Raw genomic sequence first — 26,033 nt, 5'->3', positions numbered from 1 at the left:
CTCTCTCTCCTCTCTCTCTCTTTGTCTGTCTCTCTTTCTCTTTTTGTCTGTCTGTCTCTGCTTCTCTCTCTCTCTTTCTGGCCCTCTCACTGTCTCGCATTCTGTCTCTCTCCCGGTCTCTCTCTTTGTCTCTCTCTGTATCTCATTCTGACCCTCTCACTGTCTCGCATTCTGTCTCTCTCCCGGTCTCTCTCTTTGTCTCTCTCTGTATCTCATTCTGACCCTCTCACTGTCTCGCATTCTGTCTCTCTCCCGGTCTCTCTCTTTGTCTCTCTCTGTATCTCATTCTGACCCTCTCACTGTCTCGCATTCTGTCTCTCTCCCGGTCTCTCTCTTTGTCTCTCTCTGTATCTCATTCTGACCCTCTCACTGTCTCGCATTCTGTCTCTCTCTTTGTCTCTCTCTTTGTCTCTCTCTTTGTCTCTCTCTTTGTCTCTCTCTTTGTCTCTCTCTTTGTCTCTCTCTGTGTATCTCATTCTGATCTGTTTCTCTGTTTGTCTTCATCTGTATATTGTTTTATCTTATGTCTCCATTTCCATGTCTTCTATTCTGTTGTTTGTCTGTTCTCTCCTTCTCATCTGTGTCTTGTTCTCTTTCTCTTTCTTTCTCTCTCTCTCTCTCTCTCTCTCTCTCTCTCTCTCTCTCTGTCTCTCTCTCTCTCTCTCTCTGTCTCTCTCTCTCTCTCTCTCTGTCTCTCTCTCTCTCTCTCTCTTTCGCTCTGTCTCTTTCTCTCTGTCTCACTCACTCACTCACTCACTCACTCCCTCACTCCCTCCCTCACTCACTCCGCCAGCTGCCCAACACAGCAGAGGTAAAGTCTGGGCTCTGTCTAACCCTTTAGAGATCTTTAGTAAACGTTTGATAGAAAGCGTTCACTAGCTCCTTGGCTTTTCACATGTAGCTGTTAGAAAATAGCTGCTAGTTCGGTCCAGTATACAGTTGTATTATTGAACTAGATCATGTTGGAGCTCTCCATTTCATTGTACTGTGTAGTCTACACTGTATCCTGTCTACTCTACACTGTATCCTGTGTAGTCTACACTGTATCCTGTGTAGTCTACACTGTATCCTGTCTACTCTACACTGTATCCTGTGTAGTCTACACTGTATCCTGTCTACTCTACACTGTATCCTGTGTAGTCTACACTGTATCCTGTCTACTCTACACTGTATCCTGTGTAGTCTACACTGTATCATGTGTACTCTACACTGTATCCTGTGTAGTCTACACTGTATCCTGTGTAGTCTACACTGTATCCTGTGTAGTCTACACTGTATCCTGTGTAGTCTACACTGTATCCTGTCTACTCTACACTGTATCCTGTGTACTCTACACTGTATCCTGTGTAGTCTACACTGTATCCTGTGTACTCTACACTGTATCCTGTGCATATGAATAAACTTGGATTGGATAGATGTGTTTATAGTGTCAGACACTAACTAGTCTTCCTCTGTACCTGACAGTAGATGTGTTTATAGTGTCAGACACTAACTAGTCTTCCTCTGTACCTGACAGTAGATGTGTTTATAGTGTCAGACACTAACTAGTCTTCCTCTGTACCTGACAGTAGATGTGTGTATTGTTTCGTATCAGACACTAACTAGTCTTCCTCTGTACCTGACAGTAGATGTGTGTATTGTTTCGTATCAGACACTAGTCTTCCTCTGTACCTGACAGTAGATGTGTTTATAGTATCAGACACTAGTCTTCCTCTGTACCTGACAGTAGATGTGTTTATAGTATCAGACACTAGTCTTCCTCTGTACCAACAGTAGATGTGGTTATAGTATCAGACACTAGTCTTCCTCTGTACCTGACAGTAGATGTGTGTATAGTGTCAGACACTAGTCTTCCTCTGTACCTGACAGTAGATGTGTGTATTGTATCAGACACTAGTCTTCCTCTGTACCTGACAGTAGATGTGTGTATTGTATCAGACACTAGTCTTCCTCTGTAACTGACAGTAGATGTGTGTATAGTATCAGACACTAGTCTTCCTCTGTACCTGACAGTAGATGTGTGTATAGTATCAGACACTAGTCTTCCTCTGTACCTGACAGTAGATGTGTGTATTGTTTCGTATCAGACACTAACTAGTCTTCCTCTGTACCTGACAGTAGATGTGTGTATTGTATCAGACACTAGTCTTCCTCTGTACCTGACAGTAGATGTGTGTATAGTATCAGACACTAGTCTTGCTCTGTACCTGACAGTAGATGTGTGTATAGTATCAGACACTAACTAGTCTTCCTCTGTACCTGACAGTAGATGTGTGTATAGTATCAGACACTAACTAGTCTTCCTCTGTACCTGACAGTAGATGTGTGTATAGTATCAGACACTAACTAGTCTTCCTCTGTACTTGACAGTAGATGTGTGTATAGTATCAGACACTAACTAGTCTTCCTCTGTACCTGACAGTAGATGTGTGTATAGTATCAGACACTAACTAGTCTTCCTCTGTACCTGACAGTAGATGTGTGTATAGTATCAGACACTAACTAGTCTTCCTCTGTACCTGACAGTAGATGTGTATTGTATCAGACACTAGTCTTCCTCTGTACCTGACAGTAGATGTGTGTATAGTATCAGACACTAACTAGTCTTCCTCTGTACCTGACAGTAGATGTGTGTATAGTATCAGACACTAACTAGTCTTCCTCTGTAACTGACAGTAGATGTGTGTATTGTATCAGACACTAACTAGTCTTCCTCTGTACCTGACAGTAGATGTGTGTATAGTATCAGACACTAACTAGTCTTCCTCTGTACCTGACAGTAGATGTGTGTATAGTATCAGACACTAACTAGTCTTCCTCTGTACCTGACAGTAGATGTGTGTATTGTATCAGACACTAGTCTTCCTCTGTACCTGACAGTAGATGTGTGTATAGTATCAGACACTAGTCTTGCTCTGTACCTGACAGTAGATGTGTGTATAGTATCAGACACTAACTAGTCTTCCTCTGTACCTGACAGTAGATGTGTGTATAGTATCAGACACTAACTAGTCTTCCTCTGTACCTGACAGTAGATGTGTGTATAGTATCAGACACTAACTAGTCTTCCTCTGTACTTGACAGTAGATGTGTGTATAGTATCAGACACTAACTAGTCTTCCTCTGTACCTGACAGTAGATGTGTGTATAGTATCAGACACTAGTCTTCCTCTGTACCTGACAGTAGATGTGTGTATAGTATCAGACACTAACTAGTCTTCCTCTGTACCTGACAGTAGATGTGTATTGTATCAGACACTAGTCTTCCTCTGTACCTGACAGTAGATGTGTGTATAGTATCAGACACTAACTAGTCTTCCTCTGTACCTGACAGTAGATGTGTGTATAGTATCAGACACTAACTAGTCTTCCTCTGTAACTGACAGTAGATGTGTGTATTGTATCAGACACTAACTAGTCTTCCTCTGTACCTGACAGTAGATGTGTGTATAGTATCAGACACTAACTAGTCTTCCTCTGTACCTGACAGTAGATGTGTGTATAGTATCAGACACTAACTAGTCTTCCTCTGTACCTGACAGTAGATGTGTGTATTGTATCAGACACTAGTCTTCCTCTGTACCTGACAGTAGATGTGTGTATAGTATCAGACACTAGTCTTGCTCTGTACCTGACAGTAGATGTGTGTATAGTATCAGACACTAACTAGTCTTCCTCTGTACCTGACAGTAGATGTGTGTATAGTATCAGACACTAACTAGTCTTCCTCTGTACCTGACAGTAGATGTGTGTATAGTATCAGACACTAACTAGTCTTCCTCTGTACTTGACAGTAGATGTGTGTATAGTATCAGACACTAACTAGTCTTCCTCTGTACCTGACAGTAGATGTGTGTATAGTATCAGACACTAACTAGTCTTCCTCTGTACCTGACAGTAGATGTGTGTATAGTATCAGACACTAACTAGTCTTCCTCTGTACCTGACAGTAGATGTGTATTGTATCAGACTCTAGTCTTCCTCTGTACCTGACAGTAGATGTGTGTATAGTATCAGACACTAACTAGTCTTCCTCTGTACCTGACAGTAGATGTGTGTATAGTATCAGACACTAACTAGTCTTCCTCTGTAACTGACAGTAGATGTGTGTATTGTATCAGACACTAACTAGTCTTCCTCTGTACCTGACAGTAGATGTGTGTATAGTATCAGACACTAACTAGTCTTCCTCTGTACCTGACAGTAGATGTGTGTATTGTATCAGACACTAACTAGTCTTCCTCTGTACCTGACAGTAGATGTGTGTATAGTATCAGACACTAACTAGTCTTCCTCTGTACCTGACAGTAGATGTGTGTATTGTATCAGACACTAACTAGTCATCCTCTGTACCTGACAGTAGATGTGTGTATAGTATCAGACACTAGTCTTCCTCTGTACCTGACAGTAGATGTGGTTATAGTATCAGACACTAGTCTTCCTCTGTACCTGACAGTAGATGTGTGTATAGTATCAGACACTAGTCTTCCTCTGTACCTGACAGTAGATGTGTGTATAGTATCAGACACTAGTCTTCCTCTGTACCTGACAGTAGATGTGGTTATAGTATCAGACACTAGTCTTCCTCTGTACCTGACAGTAGATGTGTATATAGTATCAGACACTAGTCTTCCTCTGTACCTGACAGTAGATGTGTGTATAGTATCAGACACTAGTCTTCCTCTGTACCTGACAGTAGATGTGGTTATAGTATCAGACACTAACTAGTCTTCCTCTGTAACTGACAGTAGATGTGTGTATTGTATCAGACACTAACTAGTCTTCCTCTGTACCTGACAGTAGATGTGTGTATAGTATCAGACACTAACTAGTCTTCCTCTGTACCTGACAGTAGATGTGTGTATTGTATCAGACACTAACTAGTCTTCCTCTGTACCTGACAGTAGATGTGTGTATAGTATCAGACACTAACTAGTCTTCCTCTGTACCTGACAGTAGATGTGTGTATTGTATCAGACACTAACTAGTCATCCTCTGTACCTGACAGTAGATGTGTGTATAGTATCAGACACTAGTCTTCCTCTGTACCTGACAGTAGATGTGGTTATAGTATCAGACACTAGTCTTCCTCTGTACCTGACAGTAGATGTGTGTATAGTATCAGACACTAGTCTTCCTCTGTACCTGACAGTAGATGTGTGTATAGTATCAGACACTAGTCTTCCTCTGTACCTGACAGTAGATGTGGTTATAGTATCAGACACTAACTGTGTTCCCATTCCTTCCCAGCTGTTCAACACCCAGGCTCAGAGCCTGCTCCTCATGACCTCTGTGGCCATGCCTGTGTTCAGCAAGAAGAAGGAGACGGTGAGTGGGGGTCTGGGCTGAGTCCCAAAGTAGTCCACTATATAGGGAATAGGGCTCTGGTCTAAAGTTGTCTACTATATAGGGAATAGGGCTCTGGTCTAAAGTAGTGCACTATATAGGGAATAGGGCTCTGGTCTGAAGTAGTGCACTATATAGGGAATAGGGCTCTGGTCTAAAGTAGTGCACTATATAGTAAATAGGGCTCTGGTCTAAAGTAGTGCACTATATAGGAAATAGGGCTCTGGTCTAAAGTAGTGCACTATATAGGGAATAGGGCTCTGGTCTAAAGTAGTGCACTATATAGGGAATAGGGCTCTGGTCTAAAGTAGTGCACTATATAGGGAATAGGGCTCTGGTCTAAGGTAGTGCACTATATAGGGAATAGGGCTCTGGTCTAAGGTAGTGCACTATATAGGGAATAGGGCTCTGGTCTAAGGTAGTGCACTATATAGTAAATAGGGCTCTGGTCTAAAGTAGTGCACTATATAGTAAATAGGGCTCTGGTCTAAAGTAGTGCACTATATAGTAAATAGGGCTCTGGTCTAAAGTAGTGCACTATATAGTAAATAGGGCTCTGGTCTAAAGTAGTGCACTATATAGGAAATAGGGTTCCGTTTGGGATGCATACCCTAGAGTGGAGCTAAATCAACAACGCAATTAATGACAGGCCGGGGCTGAGTCATGGTCCTGTAGGCTAATGCACCCATCCTTGTCTCTCTGTGTCTCTCTGTCTTTCTGCACCCAGTTGTCTCATGGTCCTGTAGGCTAATGCACCCATCCTTGTCTCTCTGTGTCTCTCTGTCTTTCTGCGTCCAGCTGTCTCATGGTATTCTGCTGGGGGTGGTGGGGACTGACGTCCCTCTGAGAGAACTGATGAGGCTGGCTCCTAGATACAAGGTACCAACAACCCTTCACCTCTATGGACAACACGTTCCTGTCGTCTTTGATGTCCTTCTATAGAGCTGTCTGCTCTGTACTGCACCTTAACGACTGTCTGAACTCTCTGACCCCTCTTTCATGAGATCCATGTCTCCCTGTGTGTCTCCTATAGCTGGGTGTCCATGGTTACGCCTTCCTCAACACCAACAACGGTTATATCCTCGCCCACCCTGACCTCCGACCTCTGTATAAGGAGGGAAAGAAGCTGAAGCCAAAACCCAACTACAACAGTGTTGATCTGGCTGAGGTGGAGTGGGAGGACACGGATGAGACGGTGAGTAATCACACACACACACACAGACACAGACACACACACACACACACGCACGCACACACACACACACACACACACACACACACACACACACACACACACACACACACACACACACACACACACACACACACACACACACACACACACACACACACACACACACACACACATACACACTCACAGGCACACACACACATACACACATATATACACACACACACATACACACTCACAGGCACACACACACATACACACATATATACACACACACACACATATACACAGATATACACACACACACACACAGGCGCACACACACACACACATATACACACACACAGACCACACACACACACTTTCACACTTCTTATTCACAGCCACAGAAGACCGTCTCTGATTGTGGCCGTGTGTATTTTCCTTCCAGTTGAGAACTGCCATGGTAAAAGGAGAGACAGGTACTCTGTCCTTAGACGTCAGAGCCACTGTAGAGAAAGGGGTAAGTTATTATTAACACAGCATAGTTATTAACACAGCATAGTTATTAACACAGCATAGTTATTAACACAGCAGTAGACCCAGTACAATATGACATTACATAGTTATTAACACAGCATAGTTATTAACACAGCATAGTTATTAACACAGCAGTAGACCCAGTACAATATGACATTACATAGTTATTAACACAGCATAGTTATTAACACAGCATAGTTATTAACACAGCAGTAGACCCAGTACAATATGACATTACATAGTTATTAACACAGCAGTAGTCCCAGTACAAGGTGACATTACATAGTTATTAACACAGTAGTAGTCCCAGTACAAGGTGACATTACATAGTTATTAACACAGCAGTAGTCCCAGTACAAGGTGACACTACATAGTTATTAACACAGCAGTAGTCCCAGTACAAGGTGACACTACATAGTTATTAACACAGCAGTAGACCCAGTACAAGGTGACACTACATAGTTATTAACACAGCAGTAGACCCGGTACAAGGTGACATTACATAGTTATTAACACAGCAGTAGTCCCAGTACAAGGTGACACTACATAGTTATTAACACAGTAGTAGTCCCAGTACAAGGTGACATTACATAGTTATTAACACAGCAGTAGACCCAGTACAAGGTGACATTACATAGTTATTAACACAGCAGTAGTCCCAGTACAAGGTGACATTACATAGTTATTAACACAGCAGTAGACCCAGTACAAGGTGACATTACATAGTTATTAACACAGTAGTAGACCCAGAACAAGGTGACATTACATAGTTATTAACACAGCAGTAGACCCAGTACAAGGTGACACTACATAGTTATTAACACAGCAGTAGTCCCAGTACAAGGTGACATTACATAGTTATTAACACAGCAGTAGACCAGTACAAGGTGACATTACATAGTTATTAACACAGCAGTAGACCCAGTACAAGGTGACACTACATAGTTATTAACACAGCAGTAGACCCAGTACAAGGTGACACTACATAGTTATTAACACAGCAGTAGACCCAGTACAAGGTGACACTACATAGTTATTAACACAGCAGTAGTCCCAGTACAAGGTGACATTACATAGTTATTAACACAGCAGTAGTCCCAGTACAAGGTGACATTACATAGTTATTAACACAGCAGTAGTCCCAGTACAAGGTGACATTACATAGTTATTAACACAGCAGTAGACCCAGTACAAGGTGACATTACATAGTTATTAACACAGCAGTAGACCCAGTACAAGGTGACACTACATAGTTATTAACACAGCAGTAGACCCAGTACAAGGTGACACTACATAGTTATTAACACAGCAGTAGACCCAGTACAAGGTGACATTACATAGTTATTAACACAGCAGTAGACCCAGTACAAGGTGACATTACATAGTTATTAACACAGCAGTAGACCCAGTACACGGTGACATGACATAGTTATTAACACAGTAGTAGTCCCAGTACAAGGTGACATTACATAGTTATTAACACAGCAGTAGACCCAGTACAAGGTGACATTACATAGTTATTAACACAGCAGTAGACCCAGTACAAGGTGACACTACATAGTTATTAACACAGCAGTAGACCCAGTACAAGGTGACATTACATAGTTATTAACACAGCAGTAGACCCAGTACAAGGTGACACTACATAGTTATTAACACAGCAGTAGACCCAGTACAAGGTGACACTACATAGTTATTAACACAGCAGTAGACCCAGTACAAGGTGACATTACATAGTTATTAACACTGCAGTAGACCCAGTACAAGGTGACACTACATAGAGCCGACTACCACCTTTAAGAGCTGTTTATTCCCCTACCAGAGAAGAGTCATGTTCCTGAAGAATGACTACTTCTACACAACCATCAACGAGACTCCGTTCAGGTTGGTCCAATCAACACAGACAACGTAACATTCTTCTTCTATGTAGACGTCTCATAAACAGATATAATGTGGAGAAAAAACAATGGAAACCGTGTAAACGTGTAATGGGTGTGTCTCTACAGTCTTGGCATGGTGCTGACCAGAGGGCACGGAGAATATATCTTCATTGGGAACGTGTCTGTTAGGGAAGGTAAGTCGTCTGTCTCACCTGAACAACAAACACTGCAGTTTAACTACTAAACCAGGGTGTTTTCATCCACAGGCCTCTGCAGTATAACTACTAAACCAGGGTGTTATAACGTGTGTCCATCCACAGGCCTCTGCAGTTGAACTACTAAACCAGGGTGTTATAACTTGTTTCCATCCACAGGCCTCTGCAGTATAACTACTAAACCAGGGTGTTATAACTTGTTTCCATCCACAGGCCTCTGCAGTATAACTACTAAACCAGGGTGTTATAACTTGTGTCCATCCACAGGCCTCTGCAGTTTAACTACTAAACCAGGGTATTATAACGTGTGTCCATCCACAGGCCTCTGCAGTATAACTACTAAACCAGGGTGTTATAACTTGTGTCCATCCACAGGCCTCTGCAGTATAACTACTAAACCAGGGTGTTATAACTTGTGTCCATCCACAGGCCTCTGCAGTATAACTACTAAACCAGGGTGTTATAACTTGTGTCCATCCACAGGCCTCTGCAGTTTAACTACTAAACCAGGGTGTTATAACTTGTTTTCATCCACAGGCCTCAATGACCTGATGCAGCCAGATGTGTCCATCGCAAATGAGTGGTGAGTGTCTGACGAATCAGTTTCTCTCCCTATTCTTTCACTCACCAGCAAGCTATGACCTGACTGGTACACTATTACTGGTGTGTGTGTGTGTGTGTGTGTGTGTGTGTGTGTGTGTGTGTGTGTGTGTGTGTGTGTGTGTGTGTGTGTGTGTGTGTGTGTGTGTGTGTGTGTGTGTGTGTGTGTGTGTCTGTCTGTCTGTCTGTCTGTCTGTCTACAGGACCTACTGTGAGACAGACATTGACCCTCACCACCGCAAGCTGACCCAGCTCCAGGCTGTGTTTCGATACCTCACAGGGAAGGAACCTGATCTGGAGTGTGAGCCCCCCACAGTACATTCAGATATTAACACGCCATTTCAGAAAAGAGCCTTAGATTGACCTTTAACAAGAATCTCATTCATGGTCTATAGGTGATGAGGAACTGTTGAGACAGACTCTGTTTGATGCTGTGGTCACAGCCCCCATGGAGGCTTACTGGACAGCATTGATGCTCAACCCATCTGGGTAATTACCATGGATACTACAATACCACACTAGTACACTACCACACTACTACACTACTACACCACTATACTACTACACCACTATGCTACTATACTACTACACCACTATACTACTATACTATTACATCACTATGCTACTACACTACTACACTACTATACTACTACACTACTATACTACTACACTACTATACTACTATACTACTACACTACTATACTATTACACTACTACACTACTATACTGCTATACTACTACACCACTATACTACTACACCACTACACTACTATACTGCTATACTACTACACCACTATACTTCTATACTACTATACTTCTACACTACTATACTACTATACTACTACACCACTATACTTCTATACTTCTATACTACTATACTTCTACACTACTACACTACTATACTACTATACTACTACACTACTATACTATTACACTACTACACTACTATACTGCTATACTACTACACCACTATACTACTACACTACTACACCACTATACTACTACACTACTACACTACTATACTGCTATACTACTACACCACTATACTTCTATACTACTATACTTCTACACTACCACACTACTATACTACTACACTGCTATACTACTATACGTCTACACTACCACACTACTATACTACTACACTACTATACTATTACACTACTACACTACTACACCACTATACTACTATACTACTACACCACTATACTACTATACTATTACATCACTATGCTACTACACTACTACGCTACTATACTACTACACTACTATACTACTATACTACTACACTACTATACTATTACACTACTACACTGCTATGCTGCTATACTACTACACCACTATACTACTACACCACTATACTTCTATACTACTATACTTCTACACTACCACACTACTATACTACTACACTACTATACTACTATATGTCTACACTACCACACCACTACACCACTACACTACTATACTACTGCACCACTATACTACTACACCACTATACTACTATACTTCTACACTACCACACTACTATACTACTACACTACTACACTGCTATACTACTGCACCACTATACTACTACACCACTATACTACTATACTTCTACACTACCACACCACTACACTACTATACTACTACACTACTACACTACTACATTACTATACTACTACACTACCACACTAATATACTACTACACTACTATACTACTACACTACTACACTACCACACGAATATACTACTACACTACTACACTACTATAATACTACACTACTACACTACTGTACTACTACACTACTGTACTACTACACTACTACACTACCACACTACTACACTACTATACTACTATACTACCACACTACTATACTACTACACTACTACACTACCACACTACTACACTACCACACTACTACGCCACTATACTACTACACCACTATACTACTATACTTCTACACTGCTATACTACTACACTACTATACAACTACACCACTACACTACTATACTACTACACTACTATACTACTACACTACTACACTACTATACTACTATACTACCACACCACTACACTACGATACTACTGTACTACTACACTGCTAAACTACCACACCACTACACCACTACACTACTATACTACTACACTACTACACAATCACACGACTATACTACTACACTACTATACTACTACACGACTACACAATCACACGACTATACTACTACACTACTATACTACTACACTACTACACAGTCACACGACTATACTACTACACTACTATACTACTACACTACTACACAGTCACACGCCTATACTACTACACTACTATACTACTACACTACTACACAGTCACACGCCTATACTACTACACTACTATACTACTACACAGTCACACGACTATACTACTACACTACCACACTACTACACTACTACACTACTACACTACGATACTACTGTACTACTATACTACTACACTGCTACACTACCACACCACTACACTACTACACGACTATACTACTACACTACTATACTACTACACTACCACACCACTACACTACCACACCACTACACTACTATACTACCACACTACCACACTACCACACTACTACACTACACTTGCACAGTACCACCACTCTCTGTGGTCACATGGAGAGTCCTACCAGACAGACATGATGTTCTATCCATCTGGGTTGGTAACAGTGCTGTAACATACCATGCTGCCATACTACTATAATCCATCTGGGTTGGTAACAGTGCTATAACATACCATGCTGCCATACTACCATACTACTCCACTACCACACTACCATACTACTATACTACCACACTACCATACTACTACACTACCACACTACCATACTACCATACTACCACACTACCACACTACCACACTACCATACTACCATACTACCATACTACCACACTACTCCACTACCACACTACCATACTACCATACTACCATACTACCATACTACCACACTACTCCATTACCACACTACCATACTACCATACTACCACACTACTCCACTACCACACTACCATACTACCATACTACCATACTACCACACTACTCCACTACCACACTACCATACTACCATACTACCACACTACTCCACTACCACACTACCATACTACCATACTACCACACTACCATACTACCATACTACCATACTACCACACTACTCCACTACCACACTACCATACTACCATACTACTATACTACCACACTACCACACTACCACACTAAGATACTACCACACTACCACACCACTACACTACCACACTACTATACTACCACACTACCATACTACTATACTACCACACTACCACACTACCATACTACTATAATCCATCTGGGTTGGTAACAGTACTGTAACATACCACACTACCACACTACCATACTACTCCACTACTATAATCCATCTGGGTTGGTAACAGTGCTGTAACATACCATACTACCATGCTACTATACTACCACACTACCACACTACCATACTACCATGCTACTATACTACCACACTACCACACTACCATACTACCACACTACCACACCACTACACTACCATACTACCATACTACCACACTACCACACCACCATACTACTATAATCCATCTGGGTTGGTAACAGTGCTGTAACATACCATACTACCACACTACTCCACTACCACACTACCATACTACCATACTACCATACTACCATACTACTGTACTACCACACTACCATACTACTACACTACCACACTACGATACTACCACACTACCACACCACTACACTACCACACTACTATACTACCACACTACCATACTACTATACTACCACACTACCACACTACTATAATCCATCTGGGTTGGTAACAGTACTGTAACATACCACACTACCACACTACCATACTACTCCACTACTATAATCCATCTGGGTTGGTAACAGTGCTGTAACATACCATACTACCATGCTACTATACTACCACACTACCACACTACCATACTACCATACTACCATGCTACTATACTACCACACTACCACACTACCATACTACCATACTACCACACTACCACACCACTACACTACCATACTACCATACTACCATACTACCACACTACCACACCACTACACTACCATACCACCATACTACTATAATCCATCTGGGTTGGTAACAGTGCTGTAACATACCATACTACCATGCTACCATGCTGCCATACTACCACACTACCACACTACCATACTACCATGCTACCATGCTGCCATACTACCACACTACCACACTACCACACTACCACACTACTTCACTACCACACTACCACACTACCATACTACTCCACTACTATAATCCATGTGGGTTGGTAACAGTACTGTAACATACCATACTACCATGCTACTATACTACCACACTACCACACTACCATACTACCATGCTACTATACTACCACACTACCACACTACCATACTACTCCACTACTATAATCCATTTGGGTTGGTAACAGTACTGTAACATACCACACTACCATACTACTCCACTACTATACTCCATCTGGGTTGGTAACAGTGCTGTAACATACCATACTACCATGCTACTATACTACCACACTACCACACTACCATACTACCATACTACCATGCTGCCATACTACCACACTACCACACTACCACACTACTTCACTACCACACTACCACACTACCATACTACTCCACTACTATACTCCAGCTGGGTTGGTAACAGTGTTGTAACATACCATACTACCACACTACCACACTACTCCACTACCACACTACCATACTACCATACTACTCCACTACTATACTCCATCTGGGTTGGTAACAGTGTTGTAACATACCATACTACCACACTACTCCACTACCACACCAGTGGTAACAGTACTATAATGTACCACACTACCATACTACTCCACTACTATACTCCACCTGGGTTGGTAACAGTGCTGTAACGTACCATACTACCACACTACCACACTACTCCACTACTATACTCCATCTGGGTTGGTAACAGTGCTGTAACATACCATACTACCATACTACCACACTACCACACTACTCCACTACTCCACTACTATACTCCATCTGGGTTGGTAACAGTGCTGTAACATACCATACTACCATACTACCACACTACTCCACTACTCCACTACTATACTCCATCTGGGTTGGTAACAGTGCTGTAACATACCATACTACCACACTACCACACTACTCCACTACTATACTCCATCTGGGTTGGTAACAGTGCTGTAACATACCACACTACTCCACTACTATACTCCATCTGGGTTGGTAACAGTGCTGTAACATACCACACTACCACACCAGTGGTAACAGTACTATAACGTACCATACTACCACACTACCATACTACTCCACTACTATACTCCACCTGGTAACAGTGCTGTAACATACCATACTACTATACTCCATCTGGGTTGGTAACAGTGCTGTAACGTACCATACTACCACACCACTACACTACCATACTACTCCACTACTATACTCCACCTGGTAACAGTGCTGTAACATACCATACTACTATACTCCATCTGGGTTGGTAACAGTGTTGTAACATACCATACTACCACACTACCACACCAGTGGTAACAGTGCTGTAACGTACCATACTACCACACTACCATACTACTCCACTACTATACTCCACCTGGTAACAGTACTATAACGTACCACACTACCACACTACCACACCAGTGGTAACAGTGCTGTAACGTACCATACTACCACACTACCACACCAGTGGTAACAGTACTATAACGTACCATACTACCATACTACTCCACTACTATACTCCACCTGGTAACAGTACTATAACGTACCATACTACTCCACTACTATACTCCACCTGGTAACAGTACTATAACGTACCATACTACCACACTACCACACCAGTGGTAACAGTACTATAACGTACCATACTACCATACTACTCCACTACTATACTCCATCTGGGTTGGTAACAGTACTGTAACGTACCATACTACCATACTACTACACTACTATACTCCATCTGGGTTGGTAACAGTACTGTAACGTACCATACTACCATACTACTCCACTACTATACTCCATCTGGGTTGGTAACAGTACTGTAACGTACCATACTACCATACTACTCCACTACTATACTCCATCTGGGTTGGTAACAGTACTGTAACGTACCATACTACCATACTACTCCACTACTATACTCCATCTGGGTTGGTAACAGTACTGTAACGTACCATACTACCATACTACTCCACTACTATACTCCATCTGGGTTGGTAACAGTACTGTAACGTACCATACTACCATACTACTCCACTACTATACTCCATCTGGGTTGGTAACAGTACTGTAACGTACCATACTACCATACTACTCCACTACTATACTCCATCTGGGTTGGTAACAGTACTGTAACGTACCATACTACCATACTACTCCACTACTATACTCCATCTGGGTTGGTAACAGTACTGTAACGTACCATACTACCATACTACTCCACTACTATACTCCATCTGGGTTGGTAACAGTACTGTAACGTACCATACTACCATACTACTCCACTACTATACTCCATCTGGGTTGGTAACAGTACTGTAACGTACCATACTACCATACTACTCCACTACTATACTCCATCTGGGTTGGTAACAGTACTGTAACGTACCATACTACCATACTACTCCACTACTATACTCCATCTGGGTTGGTAACAGTACTGTAACGTACCATACTACCACACTACCACACCAGTGGTAACAGTACTATAACGTACCATACTACCATACTACTCCACTACTATACTCCATCTGGGTTGGTAACAGTACTGTAACGTACCATACTACCATACTACTCCACTACTATACTCCATCTGGGTTGGTAACAGTACTGTAACGTACCATACTACCATACTACTCCACTACTATACTCCATCTGGGTTGGTAACAGTACTGTAACGTACCATACTACCACACTACCACACCAGTGGTAACAGTACTATAACGTACCATACTACCATACTACTCCACTACTATACTCCATCTGGGTTGGTAACAGTACTGTAACGTACCATACTACCATACTACTCCACTACTATACTCCACCTGGTAACAGTACTATAACGTACCATACTACCACACTACCATACTACTCCACTACTATACTCCATCTGGGTTGGTAACAGTACTGTAACGTACCATACTACCATACTACTCCACTACTATACTCCATCTGGGTTGGTAACAGTACTGTAACGTACCATACTACCACACTACCACACCAGTGGTAACAGTACTATAACGTACCATACTACCATACTACTCCACTACTATACTCCATCTGGGTTGGTAACAGTACTGTAACGTACCATACTACCATACTACTCCACTACTATACTCCATCTGGGTTGGTAACAGTACTATAACGTACCATACTACCATACTACTCCACTACTATACTCCATCTGGGTTGGTAACAGTACTGTAACGTACCATACTACCATACTACTCCACTACTATACTCCATCTGGGTTGGTAACAGTACTGTAACGTACCATACTACCATACTACTCCACTACTATACTCCATCTGGGTTGGTAACAGTACTGTAACGTACCATACTACCACACTACCACACCAGTGGTAACAGTACTATAACGTACCATACTACCATACTACTCCACTACTATACTCCATCTGGGTTGGTAACAGTACTGTAACGTACCATACTACCATACTACTCCACTACTATACTCCATCTGGGTTGGTAACAGTACTGTAACGTACCATACTACCATACTACTCCACTACTATACTCCATCTGGGTTGGTAACAGTACTGTAACGTACCATACTACCATACTACTCCACTACTATACTCCATCTGGGTTGGTAACAGTACTGTAACGTACCATACTACCATACTACTCCACTACTATACTCCATCTGGGTTGGTAACAGTACTGTAACGTACCATACTACCATACTACTCCACTACTATACTCCATCTGGGTTGGTAACAGTACTGTAACGTACCATACTACCATACTACTCCACTACTATACTCCATCTGGGTTGGTAACAGTACTGTAACGTACCATACTACCATACTACTCCACTACTATACTCCATCTGGGTTGGTAACAGTACTGTAACGTACCATACTACCATACTACTCCACTACTATACTCCATCTGGGTTGGTAACAGTACTGTAACGTACCATACTACCATACTACTCCACTACTATACTCCATCTGGGTTGGTAACAGTACTGTAACGTACCATACTACCATACTACTCCACTACTATACTCCATCTGGGTTGGTAACAGTACTGTAACGTACCATACTACCACACTACTCCACTACTATACTCCATCTGGGTTGGTAACAGTACTGTAACGTACCATACTACCATACTACTCCACTACTCCACTACTATACTCCATCTGGGTTGGTAACAGTACTGTAACGTACCATACTACCATACTACTCCACTACTATACTCCATCTGGGTTGGTAACAGTACTATAACGTACCATACTACCATACTACTCCACTACTATACTCCATCTGGGTTGGTAACAGTACTGTAACGTACCATACTACTCCACTACTATACTCCATCTGGGTTGGTAACAGTACTGTAACGTACCATACTACCATACTACTCCACTACTATACTCCATCTGGGTTGGTAACAGTACTGTAACGTACCATACTACCACACTACCATACTACTCCACTACTATACTCCATCTGGGTTGGTAACAGTACTGTAACGTACCATACTACTCCACTACTATACTCCATCTGGGTTGGTAACAGTACTGTAACGTACCATACTACTCCACTACTATACTCCATCTGGGTTGGTAACAGTACTGTAACGTACCATACTACCATACTACTCCACTACTATACTCCATCTGGGTTGGTAACAGTACTGTAACGTACCATACTACCACACTACCATACTACTCCACTACTATACTCCATCTGGGTTGGTAACAGTACTGTAACGTACCATACTACTCCACTACTATACTCCATCTGGGTTGGTAACAGTACTGTAACGTACCATACTACTCCACTACTATACTCCATCTGGGTTGGTAACAGTACTGTAACGTACCATACTACCATACTACTCCACTACTATACTCCACCTGGGTTGGTAACAGTACTGTAACGTACCATACTACCATACTACTCCACTACTATACTCCATCTGGGTTGGTAACAGTACTGTAACGTACCATACTACCATACTACTCCACTACTATACTCCATCTGGGTTGGTAACAGTACTGTAACGTACCATACTACCATACTACTCCACTACTATACTCCATCTGGGTTGGTAACAGTACTGTAACGTACCATACTACTCCACTACTATACTCCATCTGGGTTGGTAACAGTACTGTAACGTACCATACTACCACACTACCACACTACTCCACTACTATACTCCATCTGGGTTGGTAACAGTACTGTAACGTACCATACTACTCCACTACTATACTCCATCTGGGTTGGTAACAGTACTGTAACGTACCATACTACCAATATATCCCATATTTATTATCTGTTGATAAATGCTCTACATCCTTGTTTAGATTTGAATGTATGTCTGGTTTTCAGCCGTAGTGTTACTGCCCCTCCTTGTCTCTCCTCTGTGTGTTCAGTATGGACGAGGGGGTGGAGACTGCGTTCCTGGGCACCCGGTCTGGTCTGATGAGGGTCACCAGATACGTGGGCATTGAGAAACGCGTTGCCAAGTAAGTCAAACCTACAGTACTGAAACACACTGGGTTACCTACAGTACTGAAACACACTGGGTTACCTACAGTACTGAAACACACTGGGTTACCTACAGTACTGAAACACACTGGGTTACCTACAGTACTGAAACACATTGGGTTGTCATCTGTTGTTTTACTGGGTTGTCTCTGCTCTACATAGGTGGCTACATTTATTATGGGTGGGTGAGTTGGTGGGTGGGTGAGTTGGTGGGTGGGTGAGTTGGTGGGTGAGTGAGTGAGTGAGTGAGCTGTTGAGTGAGTTGGTGGGTGGGTGGGTGAGTGGGTGAGTGAGTGAGTTGGTGAGAGAGTGAGTTGGTGAGAGAGTGAGTTGGTGAGAGAGTGAGTTGGTGAGAGAGTGAGTTGGTGAGAGAGTGAGTTGGTGAGAGAGTGAGTTGGTGAGTGAGTGAGTTGGTGAGTGAGTGAGTTGGTGAGTGAGTGAGTTGGTGAGTGAGTGAGTTGGTGAGTGAGTGAGTTGGTGAGTGAGTTGGTGGGTGAGTGAGTTGGTGAGTGAGTGAGTGGATGAGTGAGTTGGTGGGTGGGTGGGTGGGTGAGTCCTTTCTACAGTATAACAGTCAGAAGATACCATGACTGTAGCAGGATTGCTATAAACCCCTACCTGCCAAAAGGAGATTTTCTCTGTTATTCAGTCTGTCTGTAGAAACGGACTAGTCTTTCTATAGCCTACTCTAATCTCAGAGAGACTCTTATCTCTCTAGTAACTGTCCTTGTTAGGGCTCTTCAGGACTCTTCCCTGGCAGTGCCCTCCTGCCAGGCAGGGTTTAGTCTGAGTGACTGACACCGCAACATAATCCCACTAGTTATCAGTCATCTGATTGCTCCCGTCACTCATTGTGTAATTCTCCTCTGTGAGGGGGAGTTGTGGGCCAGCAGCTCTTTGTTGACCTTAACAGGTGTATGTCTAGAGTGTCTACAGGGTCCATTAGGAGGCTCTGTGTTTGATGGGTCTGAAGATATCAGCCTGGAGACTGACTGAGTCCCAGACGCTACCCTATTCCATATGGGCAGTACTTTTGACCGGGCCCTATGGACTCTGGTTTAGAGGTAGTGTATTATATAGGCCCTATGGACTCTGGTTTAGAGGTAGTGTATTATATAGGCCCTATGGACTCTGGTTTAGAGGTAGTGTATTATATAGGCCCTATGGACTCTGGTTTAGAGGTAGTGTATTATATAGTCCCTATGGACTCTGGTTTAGAGGTAGTGTATTATATAGGCCCTATGGACTCTGGTTTAGAGGTAGTGTATTATATAGTCCCTATGGACTCTGGTTTAGAGGTAGTGTATTATATATGGACTCTGGTTTAGAGGTAGTGTATTATATAGGCCCTATGGACTCTGGTTTAGAGGTAGTGTATTATATAGGCCCTATGGACTCTGGTTTAGAGGTAGTGTATTATATAGGCCCTATGGACTCTGGTTTAGAGGTAGTGTATTATATAGGCCCTATGGACTCTGGTTTAGAGGTAGTGTATTATATAGGCCCTATGGACTCTGGTTTAGAGGTAGTGTATTATATAGTCCCTATGGACTCTGGTTTAGAGGTAGTGTATTATATAGGCCCTATGGACTCTGGTTTAGAGGTAGTGTATTATATAGGCCCTATGGACTCTGGTTTAGAGGTAGTGTATTATATAGGCCCTATGGACTCTGGTTTAGAGGTAGTGTATTATATAGGCCCTATGGACTCTGGTTTAGAGGTAGTGTATTATATAGGCCCCATGGACTCTGGTTTAGAGGTAGTGTATTATATATGGACTCTGGTTTAGAGGTAGTGTATTATATAGGCCCTATGGACTCTGGTTTAGAGGTAGTGTATTATATAGGCCCTATGGACTCTGGTTTAGAAGCATTTGGGACCCAACCGTTTGATTTGAAATTTGTTTTGAAAAGGAACTTGCCGACTCAGGTGGACAGGGATGGCCGGGTTATTGCTCTTATTGCTGAGGGACGTGTTTGGGTTGTTTCCTTTGTGGAGATATTACCCCTTGAATTGATATGACCTATAGCCCCTTGAATTGATATGACCTATAGCCCCTTGAATTGATATGACCTATAGCCCCTTGAATTGATATGACCTATAGCCCCTTGAATTGATATGACCTATAGCCCCTTGAATTGATATGACCTATAACCCCTTGAATTAATATTACCTATAGCCCCTTGAATTGATATGACCTATAGCCCCTTGAATTGATATGACCTATAGCCCCTTGAATTGATATGACCTATAGCCCCTTGAATTGATATGACCTATAGCCCCTTGAATTGATATGACCTATAACCCCTTGAATTAATATTACCTATAGCCCCTTGAATTGATATGACCTATAGCCCCTTGAATTGATATGACCTATAGCCCCTTGAATTGATATGACCTATAGCCCCTTGAATTGATATGACCTATAGCCCCTTGAATTGATATGACCTATAGCCCCTTGAATTGATATGACCTATAACCCCTTGAATTAATATTACCTATAGCCCCTTGAATTGATATGACCTATAGCCCCTTGAATTGATATGACCTATAGCCCCTTGAATTGATATGACCTATAGCCCCTTGAATTGATATGACCTATAGCCCCTTGAATTGATATTACCTTCAGAAATATGCTCCTGTGGACTTTCATCACCCTCTAGTGGGTGATGAAGGTACTGCCGGGTCCACTGGCGGTTGGTGGAACCTTAATTGGGGAGTACAGGCTTGTGGTACTGGCTGGAGCGACATTAGTGGAATGGTATCACATATATCAATCACATGGTTTCCATGGTTTCCATGTGTTTGAGGCCATTCCATTCGCTCCGTTCCATCCATTATTATGAGCCGTCCTCCCCTCAGCAGCCTCCTCTGGTCAGGGCATACAGAATGAAAATATTACCACTACCATTTAAAACCATGTCTTATCTTTGTTTCTTAAACACAATTCGTTACAATTGCTTTTTTTAATTATTTTTTTTTATGCATCTTTTAACACAGGCTTAATACCTAACAAACCCTTTGTGATTTTGAATCACTTTTAACACAGGCCCTGTTGTTACCTCATATCCCAGAGATGGTACCTTACGCCTGGGAAGAAAACACTTACATTGGCTCAATTTACCTCATGGCCATTGGCTCAATTTACCTCATGGCCATTGGCTCAATTTACCTCATGGCCATTGGCTCAATTTACCCCAAGGCCATTGGCTCAATTTACCTCATGGCCATTGGCTCAATTTACCTCATGGCCATTGGCTCAATTTACCCATGGCCATTGGCTCAATTTACCCATGGCCATTGGCTCAATTTACCCCATGGCCATTGGCTCAATTTACCTCATGGCCATTGGCTCAATTTACCCCAAGGCCATTGGCTCAATTTACCCATGGCCATTGGCTCAATTTACCCCATGGCCATTGGCTCAATTTACCCCAAGGCCATTGGCTCAATTTACCCCAAGGCCATTGGCTCAATTTACCCCAAGGCCATTGGCTCAATTTACCCCAAGGCCATTGGCTCAATTTACCCCAAGGCCATTGGCTCAATTTACCCCAAGGCCATTGGCTCAACTTACCTCATGGCCATTGGCTCAATTTACCCCAAGGCCATTGGCTCAATTTACCCATGGCCATTGGCTCAATTTACCCCAAGGCCATTGGCTCAATTTACCCCATGGCCATTGGCTCAATTTACCCCATGGCCATTGGCTCAATTTACCCCAAGGCCATTGGCTCAACTTACCCCATGGCCATTGGCTCAATTTACCCCAAGGCCATTGGCTCAACTTACCCCATGGCCATTGGCTCAATTTACCCCAAGGCCATTGGCTCAATTTACCCCATGGCCATTGGCCCAATTTACCCCATGGCCATTGGCTCAATTTACCCCATGGCCATTGGCCCAATTTACCCCATGGCCATTGGCTCAATTTACCCCAAGGCCAATGGCTCAATTTACCCCATGGCCATTGGCTCAATTTACCTCATGGCCATTGGCTCAATTTACCTCATGGCCATTGGCTCAATTTACCTCATGGCCATTGGCTCAATTTACCCCAAGGCCATTGGCTCAATTTACCCCAAGGCCATTGGCTCAATTTACCCCAAGGCCATTGGCTCAATTTACCCCAAGGCCATTGGCTCAATTTACCCCAAGGCCATTGGCTCAATTTACCCCAAGGCCATTGGCTCAATTTACCCCAAGGCCATTGGCTCAATTTACCCCATGGCCATTGGCTCAATTTACCCCAAGGCAAACATTTAGACTATATTAGCCCACGCAGCTACAACTACAATGATGACCTTTCATGCCAGGTTTAGGACCTCATATTGAAGTTTATATCGACCCCAACTGATGTATAGAACAATCCTAAAACGATCTACTTAGTTTTAGATACCAGCATTACTACTGTATAACAGCACATTCATTTGACTCGGGGAAAGTCTGGGTTTTGACCTACTGTAACTTCCTTACCCCTTTTTCCATGTGGTTTCTTCCTTCACAGACTCCATGAAATGAACACCTCTTCCTAAATATTTGGTTAAATGATTCATGTGGTGTATTGTTTCCTAGAACAAGGGTGGCTCAATTTACCCCTTTGGATCAATTTACCCCTTTGGCTCAATTTATCCCTTTGGCTCAATTTACCCCTTTGGCTCAATTTACCCCTTTGGCTCAATTTACCACATGGATCAATTTACCCCTTTGGCTCAATTTACCACATGGATCAATTCACCCCACTCTCCCCTCTACACACTGCTTCAACAACACATTGTTCTTCTGACATGGTTGCTTTCTGAATCTGGCTAACTCTCTGTATTTTACCACATACCCCTCACCCCTTCTTGTGACCTGTGACCCTCCTAACTCCTGTGTTTCCAGACCAAAGGTCTTCTCCAAGTCAGTACATGACAGAAAATGACCTGATTTTGGTTCATTTTGGTCTTAAAGGTTTATTTTCATTGCAAAAAGCAAGCTTCAATGGACCGGCTTCTGCATCTCTATCCCTTGCAGAAGAAAAGCTTTTAACTAGGATCAAGACAGTAGATTATAATCCTGTAGATCCTATCCCAGCGATAATGCCTTGCATTACACAAGAAAACCCTTCAATTTGCTCAATTTGCCATTGGCTCAATTTACCCCAAGGCAGACATTTAGACTATATTAGCCCACACAGCTACAGCTATAATGATGACCTTTCATGCCAGGTTTAGGACCTCATATTGAAGCTGATATAGACCCCAACTGATGTATAGAACAATCTTAAAATGATCTACTTTGGTTTAGTTAAAGCTTTTAACTAGGACCAAGACAGTAGATTATAATCCTGTAGGTCATTTTAACTAGGACCAAGACAGTAGATTATAATCCTGTAGGTCATTTTAACTAGGACCAAGACAGTAGATTATAATCCTGTAGGTCATTTTAACTAGGACCAAGACAGTAGATTATAATCCTGTAGATCATTTTAACTAGGACCAAGACAGTAGATTATAATCCTGTAGGTCATTTTAACTAGGACCAAGACAGTAGATTATAATCCAGTAGATCATTTTAACTAGGACCAAGACAGTAGATTATAATCCAGTAGATCATTTTAACTAGGATCAAGACAGTAGATTATAATCCAGTAGGTCATTTTAACTAGGACCAAGACAGTAGATTATAATCCTGTAGATCATTTTAACTAGGACCAAGACAGTAGATTATAATCCAGTAGATCATTTTAACTAGGACCAAGACAGTAGATTATAATCCAGTAGATCATTTTAACTAGGACCAAAACAGATTATAATCCTGTAGGTCATTTGAACTAGGACCAAGACAGTAGATTATAATCCTGCAGATCATTTTTAACCAGGACCAAGACAGTAGATTATAATCCTGCAGGTCATTTTAACTAGGACCAAGACAGTAGATTATAATCCTGTAGATCATTTTAACTAGGACCAAGACAGTAGATTATAATCCAGTAGGTCATTTTAACTAGGACCAAGACAGTAGATTATAATCCTGTAGATCATTTTAACTAGGACCAAGACAGTAGATTATAATCCTGTAGATCATTTTAACTAGGACCAAGACAGTAGATTATAATCCTGTAGATCATTTTAACTAGGACCAAGACAGTAGATTATAATCCTGTAGATCATTTTAACTAGGACCAAGACAGTAGATTATAATCCTGTAGATCATTTTAACTAGGACCAAGACAGTAGATTATAATCCTGTAGATCATTTTAACTAGGACCAAGACAGTAGATTATAATCCTGTAGATCATTTTAACTAGGACCAAGACAGTAGATTATAATCCAGTAGATCATTTTAACTAGGACCAAGACAGTAGATTATAATCCAGTAGATCATTTTAACTAGGACCAAAACAGATTATAATCCTGTAGATCATTTTAACTAGGACCAAGACAGTAGATTATAATCCTGCAGGTCATTTTAACTAGGACCAAGACAGTAGATTATAATCCTGCAG

At 42.0% G+C, this 26,033-nt stretch overlaps 1 protein-coding gene across 1 annotated transcript in view; it reads left to right on the top strand.

The window, feature by feature from the left end:
• The window catches only part of LOC116360578 (voltage-dependent calcium channel subunit alpha-2/delta-4-like), a gene marked incomplete at its 3' end in the record, with an annotated part of 54,596 nt that overhangs the window by 22,680 nt on the left and 5,883 nt on the right, over window positions 1-26,033 (top strand). The window contains exons 11-22 of the mRNA XM_031815420.1: window positions 794-811; window positions 5,251-5,328; window positions 6,145-6,225; window positions 6,380-6,541; window positions 6,969-7,040; window positions 8,880-8,941; window positions 9,064-9,131; window positions 9,690-9,735; window positions 9,956-10,053; window positions 10,148-10,241; window positions 19,428-19,520; window positions 24,427-24,444. Of these exons, the coding sequence (XP_031671280.1) occupies window positions 794-811; window positions 5,251-5,328; window positions 6,145-6,225; window positions 6,380-6,541; window positions 6,969-7,040; window positions 8,880-8,941; window positions 9,064-9,131; window positions 9,690-9,735; window positions 9,956-10,053; window positions 10,148-10,241; window positions 19,428-19,520; window positions 24,427-24,444 (890 nt within the window). The remainder of the gene's footprint in view (window positions 1-793; window positions 812-5,250; window positions 5,329-6,144; window positions 6,226-6,379; window positions 6,542-6,968; window positions 7,041-8,879; window positions 8,942-9,063; window positions 9,132-9,689; window positions 9,736-9,955; window positions 10,054-10,147; window positions 10,242-19,427; window positions 19,521-24,426; window positions 24,445-26,033) is intronic.

Source organism: Oncorhynchus kisutch, unplaced genomic scaffold (genome assembly GCF_002021735.2).
Source record: "Oncorhynchus kisutch isolate 150728-3 unplaced genomic scaffold, Okis_V2 Okis09a-Okis19a_hom, whole genome shotgun sequence".
Classification (NCBI taxonomy): domain Eukaryota; kingdom Metazoa; phylum Chordata; class Actinopteri; order Salmoniformes; family Salmonidae; genus Oncorhynchus; species Oncorhynchus kisutch.
Note: the sequence above shows the minus strand (reverse complement) of the source record. Positions and strands in the feature narration are given on the sequence as shown.